This window comes from Borostomias antarcticus (assembly GCF_949987555.1).
Source record: "Borostomias antarcticus genome assembly, chromosome: 17".
In the NCBI taxonomy this organism is placed as follows: domain Eukaryota; kingdom Metazoa; phylum Chordata; class Actinopteri; order Stomiiformes; family Stomiidae; genus Borostomias; species Borostomias antarcticus.
The window spans coordinates 16,089,864-16,113,754 of NC_140250.1; the positions used below are offsets into that span (position 1 = coordinate 16,089,864).

General features: G+C 42.8%; 1 protein-coding gene across 1 annotated transcript in view; it reads left to right on the top strand.

The window, feature by feature from the left end:
- The window catches only part of dpp10 (dipeptidyl peptidase like 10), a gene marked incomplete at both ends in the record, with an annotated part of 80,531 nt that extends 60,572 nt beyond the window's left edge, over positions 1-19,959 (top strand). The window contains 19 exons of the mRNA XM_084451692.1: positions 2,960-3,080; positions 4,443-4,597; positions 6,879-6,976; positions 7,906-8,029; positions 10,126-10,164; positions 10,340-10,447; positions 10,822-10,913; positions 11,293-11,340; positions 11,955-12,076; positions 14,005-14,049; positions 15,371-15,469; positions 15,560-15,629; positions 15,781-15,975; positions 16,149-16,203; positions 16,396-16,495; positions 17,518-17,576; positions 19,070-19,142; positions 19,466-19,539; positions 19,822-19,959. Of these exons, the coding sequence (XP_084307818.1) occupies positions 2,960-3,080; positions 4,443-4,597; positions 6,879-6,976; positions 7,906-8,029; positions 10,126-10,164; positions 10,340-10,447; positions 10,822-10,913; positions 11,293-11,340; positions 11,955-12,076; positions 14,005-14,049; positions 15,371-15,469; positions 15,560-15,629; positions 15,781-15,975; positions 16,149-16,203; positions 16,396-16,495; positions 17,518-17,576; positions 19,070-19,142; positions 19,466-19,539; positions 19,822-19,959 (1,815 nt within the window). The remainder of the gene's footprint in view (positions 1-2,959; positions 3,081-4,442; positions 4,598-6,878; positions 6,977-7,905; positions 8,030-10,125; positions 10,165-10,339; positions 10,448-10,821; positions 10,914-11,292; positions 11,341-11,954; positions 12,077-14,004; positions 14,050-15,370; positions 15,470-15,559; positions 15,630-15,780; positions 15,976-16,148; positions 16,204-16,395; positions 16,496-17,517; positions 17,577-19,069; positions 19,143-19,465; positions 19,540-19,821) is intronic.
- Between the last annotated feature and the right edge of the window lie 3,932 nt (positions 19,960-23,891).

Genomic DNA, 23,891 nt, shown 5'->3' on the forward strand with positions numbered 1-23,891 from the left:
CAAGTGTAAATGTGCAAAGATAAATAGATATGAAGTTTATTTCATATCTACCATAAATGATTTGGAGACTGATTTGCTTAAGAACTGTTGCCACAAAAGCAACAGACTTTGTGAGAAACAGACATTGTTTTTACATTTTCACAGTAGTATTTTACCCTTTGTCTTTAGTTTTCTGGTCTGGATGCTTTTCTTATCCTCTTTCTCTTGTAATTGCTTTGTTAGATTTAATTTCGTATGTTATTATGTATTGAAAGCAAATGAATGACGTCCACAACAATAGGGCTGCCATTTTCCCATATCAAAGCCCATTGCAGATCCTCTTGTTTTCCTGTTGTCAGCTTTTGTCTCCCTGTCTCCATGTCATGTCTCTTTGTGGCAGTAACACTTAGTGTTGGAGTGAGTTTGTAATGGAATGGACTAGTATAGAGTATAAAGGCCCAATCCATTGTCGGATGTTTTTAGAAGGTCAACTGAGTTGCGTAGCTTTCACAAAATTAGATTACAGAAAATACTGTATTTCTTTTGATCTACTCCGTAAATGCTTCTTTGTAGGCTTTCTCCATAGAGAGGATCTTATTTTTTTTATTGTATTTTTTAAAATTCAGTTGGACGTAGATCCGTTCAGACTCTTTATCCAATAGAAGCAGGCGCTAAAAACAGGTGCATACTGTATTATGCATCGGGTAAATATTATACTGTATTTGGCAGTGATCATACTGTAGACTTACAGTGAAGCAGGATAGCTTCAATTAAATCAATTGCTGAAAGTAATTGAGTGTGTGATGCTACTCAAACCAAGGTCCTGGTTCTTTACCTCGCGACAGCGCAGGGCGAGAGGTAATGTTTTCCGTGCCGTGTGTGTGTACTGTACGTTAGTTAGCAGGATTACGCAAAAACTACTTGACTGATTTATACAAAACTTGGTGAAAGGGTGTAGCATGGTCCAGCTTAGAACCCATTACATTTTGGAGTAGATCCGAAGCATGGTTTGGGTCCACGGGCCGCCCAAACACGGCCCGGACAGCCATTCACCTCCATTCATTTTTTGGACGAGGATTAAACAAAAACTACCAGACAGCTTTTCATGAAACTCGGTGGAGGGGTGTAGAATCGGCCAATTTAGAACCCATTCAATTTTGGGGCAGAGCCACGGAATGCATTCATAGGCAGAGGTCTGTTTCCCCGAGCACCATTTCTAGTTGTTAATTTTAACCTGAGGGCAGGTGGTATTCAATGTACTCATGATTCAGCTTGATAGCCTTCCAGTTCTGAGAGACAGGCATGAGTCCAACTCACGGCCTATGGAATTGGATGCAGTCTAATTTAAAATGCTCCACACCCCTCTCATTGCACACAAGTTAATATTTGAAAGGAATCAACCTACAGTAGTTAGATGATCATGTCATTCTATCATACATGTACATGTTTCATTTCTTTACAGTAGACAGATGGGATAGCATTCGCTGAAAGCCAACCGGCAAAAGCTGTCTTGTCTACTGTACGTTTGGGACATGGGTCAGCATGGTTTATTTGTGCATGAATCAATCTCTTCTCCATAAAGGAAGCCAGTATGGTGGTTAAGAGTGAGAGGCAGACATGTGGTAATGTATTTGTGATGTACTGTGTTGTGATGCACTGTATCTTTTATCTGCTGCTGCCAGATCTCCCTTGTAAAAGAGATCTCCCGATCTCAATGGGACTTCCTGGTAAAATAATGGTTAAATAAATAAATAAATAAACATTTTTCTGGGGCAGCTGTAGCTCAGTTGGTAGAGCGGGTCGTTCAATGATCGAAGGGTCAGTGGTTCGAATCCCAGCTCCACATGTCGAAGTGTCCTTGAGCAAGACACCTAACCCCAAATTGCTCCCAATGAGCAGGTTAGCAACTTGCATGGCAGCTACCGCCATTGGTGTGTGCATATGGGTGAATGAGAGGCCATTGTAAAGCACTTTGAGTGCCACTAAGGTGGAAAAGTGCTATACAAGTGCAGTGCATTTACCATGTGTAGGCCTTCCTGCTTGAGAGTGGCGCACGCGCTGGCATCATTAATCGTGATTGCCTCTTATGAAACCACGACACCTCCGTTTCAGATGAGGTTTCATATTGTGGTTATTTATGTCTCCTTGGGAGGTTTTCCCAGTCTTGCATTGGCCCATGGAGACACTAGTGCACAGAACCCTACTACTGTACTGGACACTCCTACACAATTCAATACATGTTTGCATCAACACTCAACAGCAAACTACATTCTCTACCCCACACAGCATTATAGATGTAGCTCAACACAGACACTGGAAGTACAAACCCCCAATGTGCACTGCCAAACTTTTAAAATTATTTTCAGAAGAGTGGCTCAGTAGAATGCTGAGTTATTTAGATCTTGCACCACTGGGTCACCCCAAGTGAAGGAGTTCAGGTATCTGGGGCCCCCTGCTGGAACTGCTGCCTCTGTGACCCGACCCCGGATAAGAGGATGACTATAATTGGATGGATTGATGGACCACTAAGTCTCAATCTCGCCACCTCTCTCTTAAGCTAAGGCTCTTCTATGTCTAAAATGGTTGAACTCACTGCTGATAATTGGGAAAAAGAGCTTTTTCACAGAATCATTGAACACCCTTAACACCACCCTCAGGAGCAATTCAGCGTGTTCTTATCCTTTAATTCAAACAAGCAGCAGCAGTGTAATTTGGAGCTCTGTGCATGTAGGATTTCTTCAATATAATGTCAATACCGGCAATGGCTGTTTCTTATAGTGCATCACACCATCAAGGATGTGCTTGTTTGATATGGACCTCTTCTGACTACTCAATTGTGCAGCTATTTGCAATGAGGATTGAAGCCCCCTCATCATATACAGTGTTCAATTCCTCTTGATCCGCTTAACGACATTTTACCCCCGTAACTCTTCTTTCAGGGTAAAAAATGACAGATTTCTGTATATGTTTGTACCCATAGATCTACATATTTGAAAACAACATTTACTACCAATCGGACGTCAAGAGTAACTCCCTCCGTCTCACGTCCTCTGGAAAGGAAGGGGTCATCTTCAACGGAATCTCTGACTGGCTGTATGAGGGTAGGTCATGTTCACAGAGACAACATCTAACTGGTCACTAAACCGCCTATGATGCTTATTGCAAGAATAGGAGTGATAACTCCTAATTGTCCTAATTAATTCTCCTACAGTATATGGCCTGGATACAATTCTGACCAAATCATCCGCAATTTTAATATAGCTGTAACTACAATTATGAAAGTGATGCACCATCAACCTAAACAAATTCCTAGTGTGTGTAAACCATATACATGACAATAACCTGATCTTCAATCTTGAATCTTGAATATTGTTAGGTGTTGCTGTTCCAACTAAGACATTCTAGACAAACAGTCACCAATAGAACATCATGTAGAAGGCAAAGCAGGGAATTTGAAAGCTTCATAGCAGTAAAACACAGTGGGGAGGATCTCATTTTCAATTTCTCTTCAGCTCTCTCAGTACGTGGATGAATGAAATATTAAATTAGCAGTGAAAGCCATTTTCGTTATACCAAACAATGATTAAATAGGAATGTGATCAAAGTATCCGATTTGGAAGCTAATTATATTTTAGCAGAATGACAAGCCATCATATCACACAGGAGAAAACATGATTACCAAAATTAGATTATGAAATTGTTTCTGCAAGCAACCACCATGAGGGTGCAGAATGTGTTCTTTTTTAAATGTTATTTCTGTGTGGGGGCGGGCAGGGGGGTTAACTGGAGGCTTAGTGTCTGGGTGGTCAAAGCACAATCCCATCATACTGTTTACGGTAGCTTTACATCGAGTGCCTTTAATCCCTCTGTCTTCGTCATTCTTACACTTTATTTTTGTCATTTATGTCTCATGCTTTGTCTCAGGCTCTCACACTCTATTTTTAGAGCTCTATCTACACTTGAAAATGATGTATGACATGTCCCCATAGTTAATTAACCTTTTTGACAATTATTGATATTCATACAGTACCAATATGAATACAGTATGTAGTCACCCCCCCTCCATCTTTGCTCTCAGCATTTTGTTTCTCACTTCTGTTTGGCTGTTATACCTAGTTTAGGAGCTTGAGTGTTTTACTGTTTTATTATGAGATATATACTATATACTAACATTGATTACTGGGATATCTAACATAGCGTGGGCTTCTTTCTGTAAAGCACATTGTGTTGCCTTTGTATATGAAATGTATTTAAATAAAGTTTGATTTGATTTGATTTGTAGGTATCGTGAAACCTATACCATATAAATGTGGTATCATACCAATGTGGCACTTGGCCGTATATGTAAAATATGGTTTGTTAACCAACTCAGATCCTGAATTTCAACATGGCTGCCACTTCACAACATGGCTGCCACTTCACTGCCCTTGGTAACATTCCCGCTCCTGCCCTCCTCTTCTCAGAGGAGATCCTCCAGACCCACGTGGCCCACTGGTGGTCACCGGACGGAGAGAGGCTGGCCTTCCTGGTCCTCAACGACACCCTGGTGCCCAACATGGCCTTGCCCCGCTTCACCGGCACCACCTACCCCAAAGGGAAGCAGTACCCCTACCCTAAGGTAAGCCATGGCAGAAGACTGTCATAACCCATTGATTCCGCTCATCGATGCACAGATGGGAGTTGGTATCCTGTGCGGCGTGCAAGTGTGGCGCCAAGGAACAAACCGCAGACCACGTCATCCAGGACTGTCCGATATACCGGACACCCAACGGAATGCGTGGCCTGACGGTCGTGGATGACGAAACAGTGACGTGGCTCCTGGAGGTGAGCCTGGATATATAGCCCGGGTGACCCCTCACCCAGGCTCGGGGTGGTAAAAGGATAGCCCCTCGGCCCCGAGTCCGGGGAGAGAGGACAATAACAACCAACCCATACGAAGAAGAAGAACCCATTAATGCTGTATACAGTAGGCCTGCGGCTTATAGGTACTTTCTCTAACAACCAATCTAATGGTTGATTGTGAAAGAATCAGCTGTTGATGAGTTGTGAGAGATTCTGACACTATTCCAAGAGTGTTTGACCTCACACCAGTGATAACGGCTGGGATTTCTACAGGACTCACCTTATAGATTGGAATTACAATTACAGTACATGTTGGCGTTGTTGGAGTTGTTATTCAAAACCAAACAGTATTTACTCTTACAAAATTAAAATCACACTTTCAATCAGATCTGTAATCATATGGGGACTATATAAATAAAATGTATATACTTCCTTACTTACAAATTGGTTAGTAGCCATAACCTTGAACATCACTACCCCCCTACTGTGATACTGTGCTGTAGGCTCACAGAATAGCCTATCCTCAGGGTGCAAGACAGTAGCCTCTCTTCAGTGCCTTTACCCCAGGCCAGAAAGGCAGGCCAGGCTCCAGCGAACCCCCCCACCAGCAAACCTCCCCACCAGCAAACCCCCCTACCAGAGAACCCCCTCACCAGAGAACCTCCCCACCAGAGAACCCCCTCACCAGAGAACCTCCCCAGCAGAGAACCCCCTCACCAGAGAACCTCCCCACCAGAGAACCTCCCCACCAGCAAACCCCCCCACCAGAGAACCCCCTCACCAGAGAACCTCCCCACCAGAGAACCTCCCCACCAGCTGTCTGTAGCTCCTCCACACGGCCCGGTGGCTCTTCATGGCGCAGCGCTAATTAGAAGAGAGCCACCACACAAGCGATCCCACGTCCTTCGTTTTGTCCACCTGCTACAACAGCCTGGTGGCTCAGCATGGGGCCGCGTGTCTGCCGTCCAAGGTTAAGCTGGACAACACAGATCCCAGCTGAGGGTGATTAGGCTTCTGCCTGGCATATGGGCATGGGGTGTTCAGCGCCAACGGCACTCACACCGCCGAGACGAGAGCAACTCTCTGATACTGTAGATGCTCCGTGTCCGATTGAAGAGATTAAAAGTTGTTCTTCTGTTTGATGGGCTTGCTTTTTTAAGTAATGCCATTTCCCTTCCTTGCCATTCGCTATGAATTCTTAGTTGTTGCACTGTAGTGACCTCAGCTCTTAGACTGCCCAGAGAGACTGTCATTCGAAATTATGGTTTGTCTCTCTGGAATTTTATTAACAATTCAAGTTTATGGAATAAAAAGGAGCCCTTGCCATGTCTGTACAGCCCGATCACGCAGTGGAAACAAGCGAATACTACACGTTTTGAGGCTCCTGAATGACTGATACCAGCGCTTGACCTAGCGCGCGCACCTAGCGCCTCACAAGGCAGTAGCTGATATAACATCTCTATCTATACTATAATAGAGCGACCCTCGGTCGGCTGGTCTGTCCTCTGTCCATCCGCTGTCCCTCTGTCCAGACTGTCCTCTGACATCGTCAGCCTGACGGCGTTCATATCTGGCTCAAGGTCAAGGTCAACTTTATTTATAATAGCACATTTAAAATCAACCGAAGTTGCAGCAAAGTGCTTTACAGTATAAATACAATAAAAACAGACAATACATACAAACAATACTGAATATAAAAGTGCACCATTTAAAACTACACAGGCTCAGGATCAGCAGGGGGCCCAGACAGACCATGACAGGGCCGGACTTGGACATTGCTATTATTTTCAGAATGATGCATGTCATTTGTTTAATATAATGAATTTCATTAAAAACATAATTCATAGTACACAGCATGAGCAAATTGATTTAGCATTAAGAAATGTCTCTCACAGTGTTATGTTGATGCTTAAATCGATGTTATATGGACATAAAATTATGCAGTTTATTTATTAAAGTTACATTAGAGTAATGCAGATTCACATTGGTCATAAAGAAATTAGGCAGTTGATGTTTCCCTGTGAACAGAAATTCTTATTCACTGGTTGTGTGTGCAGGCTGGACAAGCCAACCCTTCTGTGAAGCTTTATGTGGTGAATCTGTACGGGCCGACTCACACACTGGAGCTCACGCCACCAGACGGCCTCAAACTACGGTGAGACAGTCTCTGTGTCTCTTTCTAGGATTCTGTAATAAGTTTGCTTATTTTTGTGACCACTTTTTTTCTCAATTTCAAGTTGGAGGTTGCAGGCACACGCCATCTTTGATGATCAGCTCACCCTAGCCGCCTCCCACCGATTACCACCCTGGTCTGCTTTCCCAGCATCCTGCTGTCCCTTTCCCACCCCAGACCCGCCCAAGCCCCGCCTCCCACCCTCTACACCCTCCCTCCACCCTCTCCACCCTCCCTCCACCCTCCCTCCTCCCTCTCAACCCTCCCTCCCTCCACCCTCTCCACCCTCCCTCCACCCTCCCTCCTCCCTCTTCACCCTCCCTCCACCCTCCCTCCTCACTCTCCACCCTCCCTTCTCCCGCTCCACCCTCCCTCCACCCTCTCCACCCTCCCTCCACCCTCCCTCCTCCCTCTCCACCCTCCCTCCTCCAAACTCCACCCTCTCCACCCTCCCTCCACCCTCCCTCCTCCCACCATCCTCCCTCTTCACCCTCCCTCCTCCCTCTCCACCCTCCCTCCTCCCTCCCTCCACCCTCCCTCCTCCCTCCCTCCTCCTTCTCCACCCTCCCTCCTCCCTCTCCACCCTCCCTCCTCCCTCTCCACCCTCCCTCCACCCTCTCCACCCTCCCTCCTCCCTCACCGTCCCTCTCTGTTTCGCTGTCCACCTTGCCAGGCTAGCCACCCATGCCCACCATCCCCTCACCCCTCTCCGCCCAAGCCAAAAACCTCACCCTCGCCCGCCCATCCCCTCTCAGTTCTACAATCGAGCTTTCCACCTGAAGCCCCACCCCCACGCCCTGTCATGCCTGCCCCCCCCCCAGAACACACACACACACACTTCTCTGGGAGGGAAGAAATGCTCCAGCAGCTGAACGCTAGTACAGTCCTGGTAATGCACTTCTCTTTCCCAGGGAGCACTACGTGACCATGGTCACATGGGTCAGCAAAACCAAGACTGCGGTCAGGTGGCTGAACCGCGCCCAGAACGTGTCCATTCTGACCGTTTGTGACACCACCACCGGAGCCTGTGTTAAGGTGAGTGTTAGGAGGGCGGCGGGTGGGTCAGTGGGCTTAGATCACGGGTGCCCACTGGCTTGAGAGCTACTTTTAAAATGACCAGCTCAACAGCATATATCTATCTTTGCTGTAAATATGCCTTGCACAATCCTAACAGGTAACAGCCAGCTAGTAAGTAAGTAAATAAGTAAGTAAGTAAGTAATTAAGTAAAACTTTATTTATATAGCACTTTTCACAGCACAGAGTCAAAAAGTGCTTTACAGGTCAAATAGGCAAAAAAGACAGTATAATACAAACGAGAGAAGAAAAAACAACAACACCAGCTAGCTGTCAGAACAGAGTCTTTAGCCTACTTAAATGACTCAATCACAGCACAATACACTCTGATTACTTGCACTGAATGGATCAGCCAGGTTTGCAGAATTCTGACTTTTTCAAGTTTCTGATTGATGTTGCTAGGCGACTACCAGCCTGAGCTGTAGCAGCTGCACATACAAGCCTGAACAATGAGGAAATCAGCCCACACATGATTAAATCATTAAAATACCCAGCTAAACTGCAGTACAAAACTGTCACAGTTGTAATCTACAAAGTAGCAGGAGGAAAAAGTTCTCGTTTGGACAAGAGAGGTGACGTTACTGCTTGCCTCCGCACACACAACTTCAACGTGCAATTTTGTATGGCTTTTGTTTTGAATGGCTCGAGATTTCCAGCATAGCCTCTGCGACCTACTGGTCGATGGCCATCGACGTATTGGGCATCCCTGGCTTACATAGTCAAGAGGTCACACTTCACGCAGGGGCTTCTGTTGTTCCAGAGCATATTGGATAAGATGAGCCACTCTGAGTGTGAACTCTGGTTCACTGACTAGGCTGTGTTTCAACAGCTCACAGCGTATGATTGGTGCTTGTGTTGCTTTTGCGCTGTTTGTACCATGTATACTAATGATGTGCTAGTTGTGGTGGCAAAGCTCAAGTACTCTTCATCTTCCACTTAGTAAATGTATATTATTTTTGTTTAAAATCATAGGCGTTGTAGATTGGAAATGTTTCTTGCGATTAAAAAACAAATGTGTTTTTTCTGAATTGTAAACAAAAAATTGTTTACAAATGTAAAAAAAATAGAGTTTTTTTTCTCACTCATGTTTACGAGTACCTTTTTTACAAATACGATTTCATTTTTTACTTTTTGAAGCGGCCATATCTTGTGTGATGGTCTCACGAGGCTAGATGTGTCACAAAACACATCTCTATCCCTACTGTACGCCTACAATGTTTTAATGCATGAGATTTTGCTACAACAAAGTCCAGCTTCACTGTTCCAGGTTTAACTCCCACAGACGACTTAAGCACAAACAAATATTGACCAATTGAGGACTATATATATCACATATATATAATATATACTTACAAATTCGTTAGCAGCCATATACTGGTAAATGGACTACACTTATATAGCGCTTTTCCACCTTAGCAGCACTCAAAGCGCTTTACAATGGCCTCTCATTCACCCATTCACACACACATTCAAACACCAATGGCGGTAGCTGCCATGCAAGGTGCTAACCTGCTCATTGGGAGCAATTTAGGGTTAGGTGTCTTGCTCAAGGACACTTCGACATGTGGACAGTCAGAGCTGGGATTCGAACCACTGACCCTTCGATCATTGAACGACCCGCTCTACCAACTGAGCTACAGCCGCCCCATAGCCTTCAATATCACTACCCCTCCTACTGTGATACTGTGCTGTAGGTTCACAGAATAGCCTGTCTTCAGGGTGCAAGACAGTAGCCTCTCTTCACTGTCTTTACCCCACAAGGCCACAAGAAAGGCAGGCCAAGCTCCAGTGACCAAGAAGCATCATGGCTTGGGCCTGGACTCAATATGTCTGCCAAGGCTTTGATCATTTCACTTAGAATTTAGATTATGTCCCTAATGCACCTTTTGAAGGATCAGAGATGATGAAATGAGTATCATGAGAAAGACAATTGAATAGTTTTGACGGGTCTTTTTTTATGGTACAGGGAATTTAATTTATGTATTCTGATCAAACAAGGTTTTTGTGAATTGGATCAGCAAATGTTATCTGGTAACATCTGGCCTTCCTATTTCAGAGGCATGAAGAAACCTCCGAGCTCTGGCTTTCAAAGCAGGTAAAGCATTTTTTTCGGCCTGCTCTTTTACACTTGTGCCTTGTCATGTGAAGTTCAATGGTGCAGCCTGGTCTGTAGAATGTTTAGTATTACTGGTCCGAATTTACATGTTCTACTTTATTCATCCCTAGCCTTCCCTAATCCTGCGAGCCAATCATGTGGTATGTTTTCACAGAACCAGGAACCAGTGTTCTCCAGGGACGGCAGCAGGTTCTTCATGAGTGTTCCAGTCAAGCAAGGTGGGCGTGGAGAGTTCCATCACATTGCAATGTTCACCACACAGGTAAGGATCACCGCGCCATTGTTAAGAAGGGGTTAAATAACATGTTACCATTGTAGTTTGTTTATTAGTAATAACATTAAAATATTGATTATCTGACTCCTCTTTACATTACTGAAATCTGTGCAAAGACTACTTGAATATGGGTTAAAAACTAAAGCGATCTCAATAGGACTCCTCCTGGTTAAATTAAGGTTAAATAAAATCACCACTCTCTCCACAGGATTAGAGGTAAAATCTCTCAAATATCTGGTTACAGCAAGTGTAGCGTAGTGTTGCTATAGCTAGAGCTACAGTACTCACTGTAGTGATTTCAGTGAGTAAAAAATAATAATAATAGAAAAATAATATTTTTTATTTTCTCTTCCTCCCTTAAGTTCAGAGCAGATCAAAATGAAGTTCGTCACCTGACATCAGGGAACTGGGAGGTGACAAAGATACTGGCCTACGACGAGACCAATGACAACATGTGCGTTCTTCTTCTGAAATGTTCCAATAAGGTTTCTAGAACACATACATTAAAACAAGTCTGTGCCCAGCCTTATTCAAACTCACAACCCAACATAGACCTTCTCAAGGGGAAATTAACAGGTCAGGTGTGGGTGGAGGAAACCATGGACTGTATTTGAATGTAATTTCCTGCTTGACATATATATATATATAATTAATTTAACAGACCCACATACAATGTATTTACCTTCTTATTTGAGTAATCCACAAACACTGCATGAACAAAGTACATTAAAAGAAGAAGAATGTTCAGGCAATTGTACGACACACTGAAACATAACCTCTGTGACTGTATTAATGAAGGCTGCTTTGATCTTTTTTTTATCCTTTCACTACAGATACTTTCTCAGTACCGAAGGATCGCCACGGAGACGACAGCTGTTCAGGTGACTTATTTTGTACGACTGTCATGTTTTCTTTTAATGGCTCCATTAACAGTACAGTAAGTACAGTCATATCTAAAGACAACAGGAACTTAAAGAGAAATATCCAAGTACTGTAATACTTGTATTGAGGGTGTGATTTGCTGGGGGAGATTTCCATGTCTCTGCTTTTGATTTCCCTCCCTCTGATCGTTTTTTGCCGTTTTATACGTTTATATGTTTTATCCCCCTTCTGGTCGTCTGTCATAGACTACGTTCATTCTAGCTCTGAACATGGATTTCTCTAAACCGCCCACAGACGGCGCAATTCCTTCGAAATAGATCAACCTGCTGAAAGCGCCGTCCCGCATTCAACTACTTCCACTACTAATACCATGTGCCAACCCATTGTTTGAACGATACGCTGTCAGATTTTTGGCATGAAAACTGCCAATGCACAGATCTTCTCAGGGAAAGTTTAAGTTGAACTGTACAACCTCAGTCCTGCGCTCCAACCAGTTTTTGCTGAATAAGACCATGTGCCAACCTAATTCCCCCAGACCAGAGTGTTTCTGTGGGATTTCTGTGGGTTTTGCAGTGGATGCTGAAAGGCTCTCTCTCCTTGTCCTTCTTCCCAGTGTTAAGACTGTGGGTCTGTTCCCACGACGCTGCCTGACCTGTGAGATACACAAAGCTCACTGTCACTTCTTCAGCGCTGACATCAGCCCCAGCAATCAGCACATCGTCCTGCACTGTAAAGGTAAGCTAGCAAGGCTACCTCGATGCTGATGAAGGCTTAAGGCTGAATCGTTCACTCTTGCCCATTAAAGTTTTGAAGACCATGTCTATCTCCTGAGTGCCGGTGCTTTCCTTCATTTATTATAGCACTTGACCTGGCACCGTGACTGCTCCAGATTAATTTGGAGTTGTGCGCACTCATATGCTTTTTTGTAAGCTAGCAAGGCTAACATGCTAGTGGTGTGTTCCAGGATGAAAATTCAAGACGGTTTTTACATTCGAACATTAAAAAACAGTATACAGTAAGAGAATATTGGGCAAATATCGGCCAAATTAATCCAATCCCCATACATATTTATGTATGTTTGACCATTGTTTCTTGTAAACAGTCTATTTCTCCAGTTGTCATGTAAATGTGTTACTTCATGCCAGGAAAAACTGTTACAGTAGATTTTATAACAGTGATTATATTCTGCTCACATCTGTGTTGAGGAAGGTTAATGAACCTTTTGTTCAGGATCTTTTCGGCATTTGTCTGAATTCTCTACGGTTGCTGTCATGGACAATGTCTAATATGAAAATGAATTTCACTGTATAAACAAACATAGTCTGACACCAATTCAATATGGATGGAGTATTTAATTAATATTGCTGTTTTAACATTAGCTTTTATGTTCCCAATTTAGTTAAGCGTTTGTTTTATTGGCCCCTTGGGCCACACCCATTGAGCAGATGTCAGGGGTTTGCCTATGGTACAGTAATCTGTCATCATGTGGCATTCAGCAAGGAAGCTTGCTCATCAGTTCCAATAAGGAGTATAGACAATTATCCGCTTGTGTATAATTGCTTTAGGTGGTGTTCCTGGGTTGAGCGTAGCTCATAAAAAAAAAATACATAATTGTTTATTGTTTCAATTTCATTTAATCAGGTTTGTGTATTGTACAGTAGTATGCTTTGCTGCATTTGTCTTAGCTCTCTAAAGTAGTGGGCAAATACTGTACTACTAGTAGTGTCCTGTGTTCATGGTTGATGAAAACAAAGCTGATTGCACAACATCCCTTGAGAAAGTAGAAGTCAGCACAAACCATCAAGCCTGTTACGAGTGTTCCCCTTATCAAGAGTAATAAAGATAGTTAATTCCCTCTATTAAACACATCTGATATTGTTACAGGGTTGAGGAGGAACTTATTGGAACCATTTATCTATGCGAAGAGAGTGCTATAACAGCAGTCCTTTTTTTACGCTGAGCTTGCCGTTTGAGAGGTTTTATTTTTTTCAGCCTCAGCAAGAATTATCACATATTATCTTATTTTAATTAAAAAGGCAGATGAACGGCAGATTAAACCCACCGTAAATGGGCAACCAAAACCAAGCTTCCACTTCATTGATTGGTGTTTACAATTCCTGGCAACAGTATAACTGTTAAAACCACATTACCTCTGCGGGCTTGATTAAAATCACTGGCCATGGTGAGTGAGCCATGCCCGGGAGTGATTTGTTGAGGGCTGGGCCGCTGAACAGAGACCGCAAGATCTTATTAACCTCCTATTTGGTGTCTCAGAACAGGAGCTGAATAGAATTGACTTAATTTGACAGGTTATTAGAGGCACTTTGGATGACCTTTAACTGTAGAGTGAAGCAGGTAAAGAAGGCGAGGTGACAGGCAGCTGTAGCAGCAGTAATGGAGGAGGGGTATAGGGCTGGATTATACCTGAGACTACCCTGCCCTACTTGGTAGCACTATGGCGCAACTCTCCATACATAAACATGACGCATTGCCACTGCAGTGTCTCATCCCTTTTAGGAATATGGTATTGGTTTCTCAGAAACCCCAAGTCTCTAATTTGTGAAGTCACACATATGGTCTTCAGTCATTCAGAGGATGCTGCTTGATGAGCTTTAAAAAAAAAAAATACAAATAATAATCATTCAATTATTTTCTTGTTTCAGGTCCTGGAGCGCCTACTGTGATCTTACACAGCCTCAATAATGCCAGTAAGAACTCTCAGACTCTCGATTTAATCTCATGAACTGCCTAAAAGGGTTAGCAAGATATGTTAGAGCATTGGCATTCTGCCAGAGCCAACACATGTTGAAAGAAACCCTGCCAGTGCACACTTGGGTTAGAATCCCAACGATTGCTTTAACGAGGCTACACAGAGTATTAACAAGCTTAATTGATATTTGCTAAGCTCACAAGTGATCCAAGGTGAACATTCTGTATGTATTGAACTACCTTCTTACCGTTTGCAGCCAAGTAATCGTTAGTTTTGATGTTTCCCAATTTGGAACCGATTAGCCATTTTCCATAGAACTACATCACCCAAACTGCTCATTGATGTCTGGGAGGCAGATCAGGAGTGGAGTTGATGTTCAGTCATAGCCGTTAATGGAAATTTGGTCCTGTGAGGTTGAATGATATGAACACATAAACTGTGAGCATCTGGTGTGACAGCAGTGACATTATCCACACTTATCGGGGACCCTTTTTGGCATGTGGGCACCAAAAGAAGAATAGAGGTTAGAATGATAGAAAAGTTCAGTGCAGCAACTTTGTGCAGCAACTTTAAATAGCATACAGGCTCTACCCACTCACAACCGATTGTCCCCTTGTCACTAAGTATTTGAAGTAGCGATGCTAAACTCCCTTATTTCACCATTATTTCACCACCTTTTTGTTTTCCATTTCTGGATGTCAATTGATGGTGTGTCCAAAGTGTTAGCAGCTGCAGTGGAGGAAAGGCATGTAATTTGCCCTGGGTTGTTTGGGTAGACCCTCCACCCACAGCTGGGAACCTGGGGGCACTGGCGGTTTCATAATGAGACATCTATTGATTTGGGGTTTTCTATTAATGCTGGAAGAATTCCATCCCAACTAGCCACCTCTCAGATGGCTCAGAGCACACATCCAACTTTTTCAAACACGCTGTGATGTCAAACAGCTGCTAGTGTTAAATGTGTCGTGAGAAAGGAAACTGTTTGCACAACAGTGAGTCCTTTATTCAAGTAAAGTATTAGGTGTAAGATTGACAGAGCAGCTTGTCAAGGGCATGGATTCTCTTGATGTCTGGATTCAGTCTCTTAAGTTTGGTCAAATTCACATGCAGGATCTGGCAATTAAAAAGAACGAGAACAGTTATAGACAGAAGAACAGTGTTTAGTTCATATTGATATTGGTATAAATTAGGGACATCCAATTTCAGATCACGTTCGATTACCTGTCATACAATTGTTGTTGTTTTTTTTGACAGTTTCTTCAGGGCATAAGAAACATGCTTTTGACTTCTGGGACATAATTAAACATTTTTACCCACAGATTATAACATCCTTGAGAACAATTCTTTGCTAAAGGCAACGTTGAAGTACAAGAGGATTCAGCTAACAGACTTTACAACAGTTCAAATAGAACATTTTGGTGAGATGGATCATTTTGGCAAATGCCTCAATAGTGTGGATTGCCTGCTCCATGCAAATATTGGTAGTAATGGCTGCTCCCTATTCTCAGACTTGCCTTTGAAGATCTCCTACCCACCAGACTTTTCTGATTCCCGTCACTATGGCCTGCTTTTGATAGTGTAAGTAACTCATTAACTTGGTTGGTGATCTTAATTCTAACCAGTTTCTAAGTTCGTATTTGTATTTCAAAATGTAACTGTTGTGTTCACATAAATGAAAGCCCACAGGGGGTGAGTATATCTGACCGCATTTAATTGTCTATTCTTGAAGGGATGGCTCCCCCGGTGGTCAGGCAGTGAATGACCGTTTTGCTCTGGACTGGGACTCAGTCCTGGTCAGCTCGGACAATGTGATTGTGGCTCGTCTAGATGGCAGGGGCAGTGGGTTCCTGGGCCAGAGGATTCTACATGAGGTCCACCTGCGTTTGGGGACGGTGGAAGTCCAAGACCAGATTGCAGCACTGGAGTATGTACATCCACACCCTTTCTACTCAACTGGATTTGGCATTGCCAGGTCTCCTGCTAATGTTAAGAAATATCTACTGTATATTGCCATTTTCTAAGAAGAGCCGTGTTCACATTTCTGTTTTCCGTGGTATGCTTCGTAACTTCATATCTTCTCAATATTATTCATTTCAGATACATGTTGAAGTTACCATACATCGATCGGACACGGATAGGAATATTTGGAAGGGTAAGATTATATTGCCAGAGCCATAAAAGCTCATAAAGCTGGCCTGGCTCACAGCCCATAGACATACAGAAAGTCCCAGTATTGGAAATACTTTTATTTTTGACTTTTGCTGCTTGTTCCTCAGGAATAAAGTGTGCTGATATTGTGCTTTTAGTGGTATTGGAAGTAACGTCAATCCTATTTGTTTTTCAGGGTTATGGTGCTTACATTACATTAATGATGCTAAAATCAACAGACAGCCTTTTGAAATGTGCAGTTGCAATGTCCCCAGTGACAGACTGGAAATTATATGGTGAGTTCCACTTGGTTGGGAGAATTTGGCAAACTGAACATAAATTACCGCATTGTGTATGACTGCTCTCCTTGCTTTAGGCATTGCTGCAATATAAAGTGTCATCACACCACAGTAATCAGAGTGGAATTGGCATTTTAAATCCATAACAGGTAGCCCAGTTGACGCTATCTAAACAGTGTAGACTATTCCTGTGCACAGACAGAGAAAGGGTGGGTTTTTGATGTTTCTTTCTCATGTCAATATATTGTATGTTCTATTAACTGCTTTCAAAGATACCAACATATAGCAAAGGGCTGAAGGAGAGCTGATGCTTAGGCTTATCTGAACTATTACTAAGGATAGAATCATAAAGAGCCCTCTCCTCCATGCGAAAGCAGTCAGTTTGAGGTGGTGTAGTGGAGGGTATATGGAGGTATATGGAGTAGACCCACTTCTTTATCCATGGACCCACACTAGACCCACTTCTTTATCCATGGACCCACAGTAGACTCACTTCTATATCCATGGACCCACAGTAGACTCACTTCTTTATCCATGGACCCACAGTAGACTCACTTCTTTATCCATGGACCCACAGTAGACCCATTTCTAATCCGCCACATGTGTAAACTAACATTTCTGCAATTTAGCCAATAGAATTTAGACACTTCTTTAGTCACCACTACACACCCCTGAGTTTCGCTTCAGCATGACGGAGATCACACTTTGAGTTAGCTTCTGCAGAAGTGCCACCTAGCTGCATCTGAAGCTCTGCCTTCCTGCCGCCCTGATTAGAATCTGTCTGTGTCTCCTGACTCCCTGATTAGAATCTGTCTGTGTCTCCTGACTCCCTGATTAGAATCTGTCTGTGTCTCCTGACTCCCTGATTAGAATCTGTCTGTCTCCTGACTCCCTGATTAGAATCTGTCTGTCTCCTGACTCCCTGATTAGAATGTGTCTCCTGACTCCCTGATTAGAATCTGTCTGTGTCTCCTGACTCCCTGATTAGAATCTGTCTGTGTCTCCTGCTGTTTCCTCAGCCTCAGCGTTTTCCGAGCGGTACCTGGGCATGCCACTGCGGGACGATGGCAGATATCAGGTGCGTTTGTTTACTTCTTCCCCCCATGCTTGTTTGCCGTCGATCTGGTTCAGCTTTGTGAAAGTGTCTCGCTGCAACATTGCTGACATGCCTGCGGTTAAGCCGACACATATTGGTAACATCAAAAAACATATATTTTTTTAAAACTCATTTTCGCATTTTGTATGCTTTTCCAACGCATAGATGGTGACACACCTCTGTGGTTACCGTGGTGAATTACTATAGCATGTAATATCACACGCCGCTGCTTAGTGACGAAACAGCAGCTTCGTCTGTTCTGACTAAACACCATCTTCATCTTCCTGTTCAGCAGAGTCAGTCTTCCTGTTCAGCAGAGTCAGACTTCCTGTTCAGCAGAGTCAGTCTTCCTGTTCAGCAGAGTCAGTCTTCCTGTTCAGCAGAGTCAGTCTTCGTGTCCAGCAGAGTCAGTCTTCCTGTTCAGCAGTCAGTCTTCCTGTTCAGCAGAGTCAGTCTTCCTGTTCAGCAGAGTCAGTCTTCGTGTCCAGCAGAGTCAGTCTTCGTGTCCAGCAGAGTCAGTCTTCCTGTTCAGCAGAGTCAGTCTTCCTGTTCAGCAGTCACTCTTCGTGTCCAGCAGAGTCAGTCTTCCTGTTCAGCAGAGTCAGTCTTCGTGTCCAGCAGAGTCAGTCTTCCTGTTCAGCAGAGTCAGTCTTCCTGTTCAGCAGAGTCACTCTTCATGTTCAGCAGAGTCAGTCTTCCTGTTCAGCAGAGTCAGTCTTCCTGTTCAGCAGAGTCAGTCTCCCTGTTCATACAGCTGTGGCAACAGAAGCTACGGGGGAGAAAAATGTTGAATCCTCAAATAGGAGTTTCCAGCCGAAACAACCAAACAAAGTGGAATCACAGACTAAACAAACGCTATGTTTATAGTAGGCTAATTGCATCATGATTCTTAAAAAGGACACTCATTAACTTTGAAATCCCCTACTAAAATAATGGCCTGAGAGTAACACTGATCACAATTGATCATCTTATTTCTCAGGATCTCAGTACAACATTTTCAAATAAAGCTGACACGATGAATGCAATATGCAGACAGTAATGACAGGCACGATGACTGGTGGAGTTTTATTACTAGTATGTTCTGCTGTAACAATTACTGAAAGCTCAGCTGTATAAAGTTAAAAATTAGCTCTACACACATACTGTATATTCAGTAACACAAAATGTAGAAATACTGTATGCATATTGGCATTAAGTAATAAATACCTCAGCAACTTAGTGTCTTCCTCTCTCAAAAGAAATATCTTTCATGGAACTCGTTTGTCAACCTTCATTTCCTTTGAAGATGTCTATGTCTGTTCTTCTTAGTTATCCAGTCTTTTTCTAAATATGTCTGTCTCTGTTCTTGCAGTTCTCCAGGGATTTATAAACATGTCTGTCTGTTCTTCTCACAGTTCTCTGGTGTTTTTCTCATGTCTGTTCTCACAGTTCTCCGGTGTTTTTCCTCAGTATATCTGTGTCTGTTCTTCTTACAGTTCTCCAGTGTTTTGCAGAACGTTCAGTCTCTTAGGGAACAGACTCTGATGCTTGTCCACGGCACAGCAGATGGTAAGTGAAAGGGAAAATAAAGCTTTCTGTTGACCTACGGTCAAGCAAGTTCTCCTCATGCAGTTCATAGCTCTTGACTGTCTGAGCAGTCTGGAGAGAGAAAATTGCTTCCAATTAAAACAACACGGCTATGCAGGCATGAGTAGGCAGTCTAATTATAATTTCTACAGATATTACTGTAGCTGTGCTGGAGGATTTAACTTCAGTTCATATATCTCTGTCCCCCTCCCCCCCTCGTATAGTTTATCAGTGTGATTCTGCTTTTCTTCACTGCTACAATTCAAGCGTAATTTTGCTGACACATTTGCCTTTCTGTATTCTAGCCAACGTTCACTTTCAGCATACTGCTGAGCTCATTAAGAACCTGGTGAAAGTCGGAGCGAACTACTCAATGCAGGTACGTATGTGACTCATGAGACACAACAGAACGCAGGTACAGAGCTGTAATTTAATGTGGCACTTGTGAAATAGTGGGCGGAGCCAAGCTATTAAAACTATAAATACATATATTATAGAGGCTGAATAAAGCTCTATTGTCAAGACAAATTGTAGCCTACACTCTATGATTATAACAGTAGCTATTGTAGTGAAGAGTAGCTTGGCTATGCTGCAAGTCGATGAATAATTGCATTGACTTCTATATAACCGGTAAGGTCCTGATTGTGTGGTTTCCTGCCAGATCTACCCAGACGAAGGTCACTTCCTGTCCCAGAGGAGTCGACAGCACCTCTTCTCGACTCTGACCAGCTTCTACAGAGAGTGTCTGCAGGAACAGCTCCTCCCACTTCCAGATGACGAGGACGAAGAGGAGGAGTAGAAGTAGGACTAAGGCGTAGCGGGACCTTCGCAATGACTATATTCTCTGTAAATGTTTGCTGAGGCCCGCCAGGCTTTTCATGTTTGGACCACGTTAATTCAGAGGTGGACAGTGACAGCCGCTGGCAGCAGTGCTTCGAGTCTTGTGTTGAGTTGGTTATGGGTGTGTATACGTTTGTGTTATGTAAGAGTTTGACAGCGTGTGCTTGTGTGTATGTGCGTGTGCGTGCGTGCGTGCGTGTGTGCGTGTGTGTGTTTGAAGGACAACCGGCGTACTCACAACTGACAGCTGTCAATAACTCTGGCATTGCTGTGACTATGGTGGAAACTCTCGCATATCAAAATGCCACTTGAACTTTGAGATGATCCATCTCTGGGTGAAGCACACAGCAGACTGCCTCCATCTCCGGCGGGGTCATTCGGTGTTCCGTCATCCAGACCGACCATGCATGGTTCTTTTTCCCCCTCAGCCTCACTCATTTTGTCACGTTAGTCTCCGTTGTGGTAGGAAATCGGGGAAAATAGACACAGATGTGCCCTTTTTATCTCAGCCCTGATTTGTTTTGGTATTGTCACACACGGTAATGCTCCACTCTCCAGAGAACGTAGGCCACGCAAGCTCACCACGACTGTGATACTGACAAATAAGTGCAATTCCTGCTGAATCCTCTCTCACCAATGCTCTCAATGAAAATAACAGTCATTTTAGTCACACTTTATTGTACACGGACCTTATGTAGACATGTGCAATGCCTTATGAAGTTCTTCACAAGACTACACGCCGACATTCATAGCCATTCATTAGCTGCTTCATGCTATAACCTGTGTCACCTCAGGTCTTTGAGACACAACATAGCATAGTGTAGTCTCTGAGACACTTTGCCAGTTGAAATGCAAGGTCATTAATAAGGTATATTGTAAGTCCTGTATGTAGAAAGTGGTCTAGAAGGCCAATATCATGTTGTAGGGCTAAATAAGGTGTTTTGCATGTCTACAAGGGATGCCTAAAGTGTTGCCGTATTTTGTACAGTACAGCAGAGTGTGTACATACATATATTTTTGAGATATGTCAGCTCTCATAGATAGTTTAGTCTATGGGAATGGATTGATTTGACCTGGACGTCTTGTACATTTTTCAGTTTCCTTTGGGCGATTGATTTTCTTAGGATGGATTTTGTAATGCTTGTTCCTGTTCATTTTCGCTGTTTTTAAATGGGAAGGGGGATGAGGGTTTAGGGTTATTGTGATTGTCCTCTAGTGATGATTATAAATTAAAAAAAACACTGAAAATGCCAAGACACTATTATGATGTGTAAAGTGACATATTACCCACAAACCCAAACTTGACCACACTTGCTTTCAGCATTGATCGAAGCAGTCATTTGTCAAAGACAAAAACAGCAGAATCATATTTCATTGGTTCCTTCGCTTCGGGACACAGAGAGACATGGAGGCCGCTGAAGTCTGCTGGTGAATTTGCTGCATAGTCACAAAACATGATCCCCTTGCTAAAAGACCTCACTGCTATTGTGAGCAAATGCCGTGACATAGTTCAACAATGGTCAAATAAGATCACTTTTGTCATCATTTTTGGACTCAAACCTTTAGTTTTCTTGGATCTACAGTAGTAACGGTCAATGTAGGCATGACTACATGACAAAACCACCACAAATCACCTAATGTAGTTTGGCAATATGGTGCAATTCATGCACTAGCAGGATTTTGGATTCTGGACTCCCCTGCCAAGCCCAATAGAAGTAGTTTGTCATGGTCGGGAGATTACTGAGCGGCTCAAAGCAGGTTGTTAACAAACATTATGAGATTTATTTCACTGAGGAAATAAACTCATTGACACTGCCAAAATAGAGTGTGTGTGCGTGCGTGTGTGCGTGCGTGTGTGAAACAGCCTCTCCCATCTTCAGTATTGCATTTGTCCTTCCAGGAGGGCGTCTCAAATAGAGTCCCAATGACACGTCCCAGCATGCACCACTGAATCCAGCAACGCCATTTTGTATTTGCTTGTATTTTTAACATTCACAAAGAACGCACAGCAACACTGTACCATTAGTGTACATTACAATTAGTGTACAATTAGTATACTGCACATTGCAATTAGTGTACAATACTGTACATAGCAATACCTGTTGTTATTACAGTTTAGCAGTACACCTTTATTACACAAGTGGAATCATGTAATCATGTGGGGGTTGGGGGGGCTCTAGTTGCTTTAACAATGCATATGCGTAGACAAGTGCGTATTTTGCAGTACATTAATTTCTGAGGAGCTGTACGGCCAAGCGCAGCCAACGCTGGAGACACATGGCGGCCATCTTTTGTATTCATACGCATAGTTAAAAGCAGGAACTGTAGACCGGGGGCTTAAGTGGATGTGGAAAAAGGGAAGCTGATGGCTGTTTTACTAAAACAAGATCAATAAAAAAGATCGATATTAACATCTTCTTGAGCCCCCCCACCCCAAACACACACACACACACCTTGATACTTTGTTCCACTTTTGTAAAAATAATTATGCTGCTAAACCATAATACCTATGTAGTTACACAGTAGTTAACTGAACTCTCCACTAATGTTGACACACTTGACCAAGTTCATTCTTGATATACAACTGGGGATGTGTTATTAAACAGAGTAGTATCTCCACAGCAAACAAATGGAGGCAGCCAGATGAGCTTGTAATCAGACGGAATGTTTATTTTCATGTACAAAGTTTTGCCAAGGATACAAATGCAGTTCTTAATGTGGAACTGCATGGTGAACATATCTTTTAATCTATTTCTAAGATGCGAATAATGGTATTGATTTATATAATTTGAGAAAGTATTTGCTTATCATATATTGAAGTGTTTTGGCCACTACATTTTAGATTTCCCTTTTAGACGTCCATCCTAATGGAGATCTACAGTAGATATGCACAACGAAACTTAAACCCTTTAAAAATAATTTATTGCTGTAGTAATCTTAACGCAACCCCTGACTTACACATTTTGTGAGAGCCTGTTTGGTTGCAGTATTAAAGCATAACAACCATCACAATGCAAATTTCACGTATTGCTTTCCAGTTTTGATAACTACCCTGATCTGCCCAGATGAAACCTGTCATTGTTTCTGCATGCACATCTAGTTGAACATACACTGCATTTGCTGTTCTTTTTGGAGATTAACTTGTGAAGAATAGTAAAAAGAAAGATAATCTCAATTATGTTACAAAATAAATTCAAATTGGAAGAAGCACAATTGTATCTTAGTGATAACCAACCATCAAAGGATTCTTGTACTTGTGTCCTTGTGATGCCTTACAATTCTCACGCAGTTATTACTTAATGTTTCTTAAGCACTTTATTACTACATTATACAAACCCATCTCCATCCCTTGATATGATAGATATATACATGTAGTGTCTGTCATTTGAAAACATGAGAGGAGGTAAAGGCACCTGTAGAGATTAAGCCATGAAAGTAAACAGCAGTGTAAACACAATGAGATTGAACTGAATAGATATAAATATTCAAATATGCACATAAAGTTACAGAAATAACTATACTCTAAGTAAATACATAAATATTTTGCACCCTGACTGCATTTCTCTAAACATTTACACCGAAGGTGTTCACTGTATCCAGATGTGACTGGTCTTAACATGGCACTCCTATTCAACCATGTGACTGGTCTAACATGGCACTCCTATTCAACCATGTGACTAATTTGAAACACACTGATTGGTCTCCACCTCCCAAAATATCCTCAGAAGCAATTTGTTTATAGAATCCAAGAAAACTAAACATGAATGAAAAGAAAATTATCTTCAATCTCATGTCGTCTCATTCCTGTCACTAGCTGCCACACTGAGCAACCTCTCTCGTCAGAGCTGTGAGCTGTTCTTCTTTGAGCAACACCTACAGCCCAAATTCAAG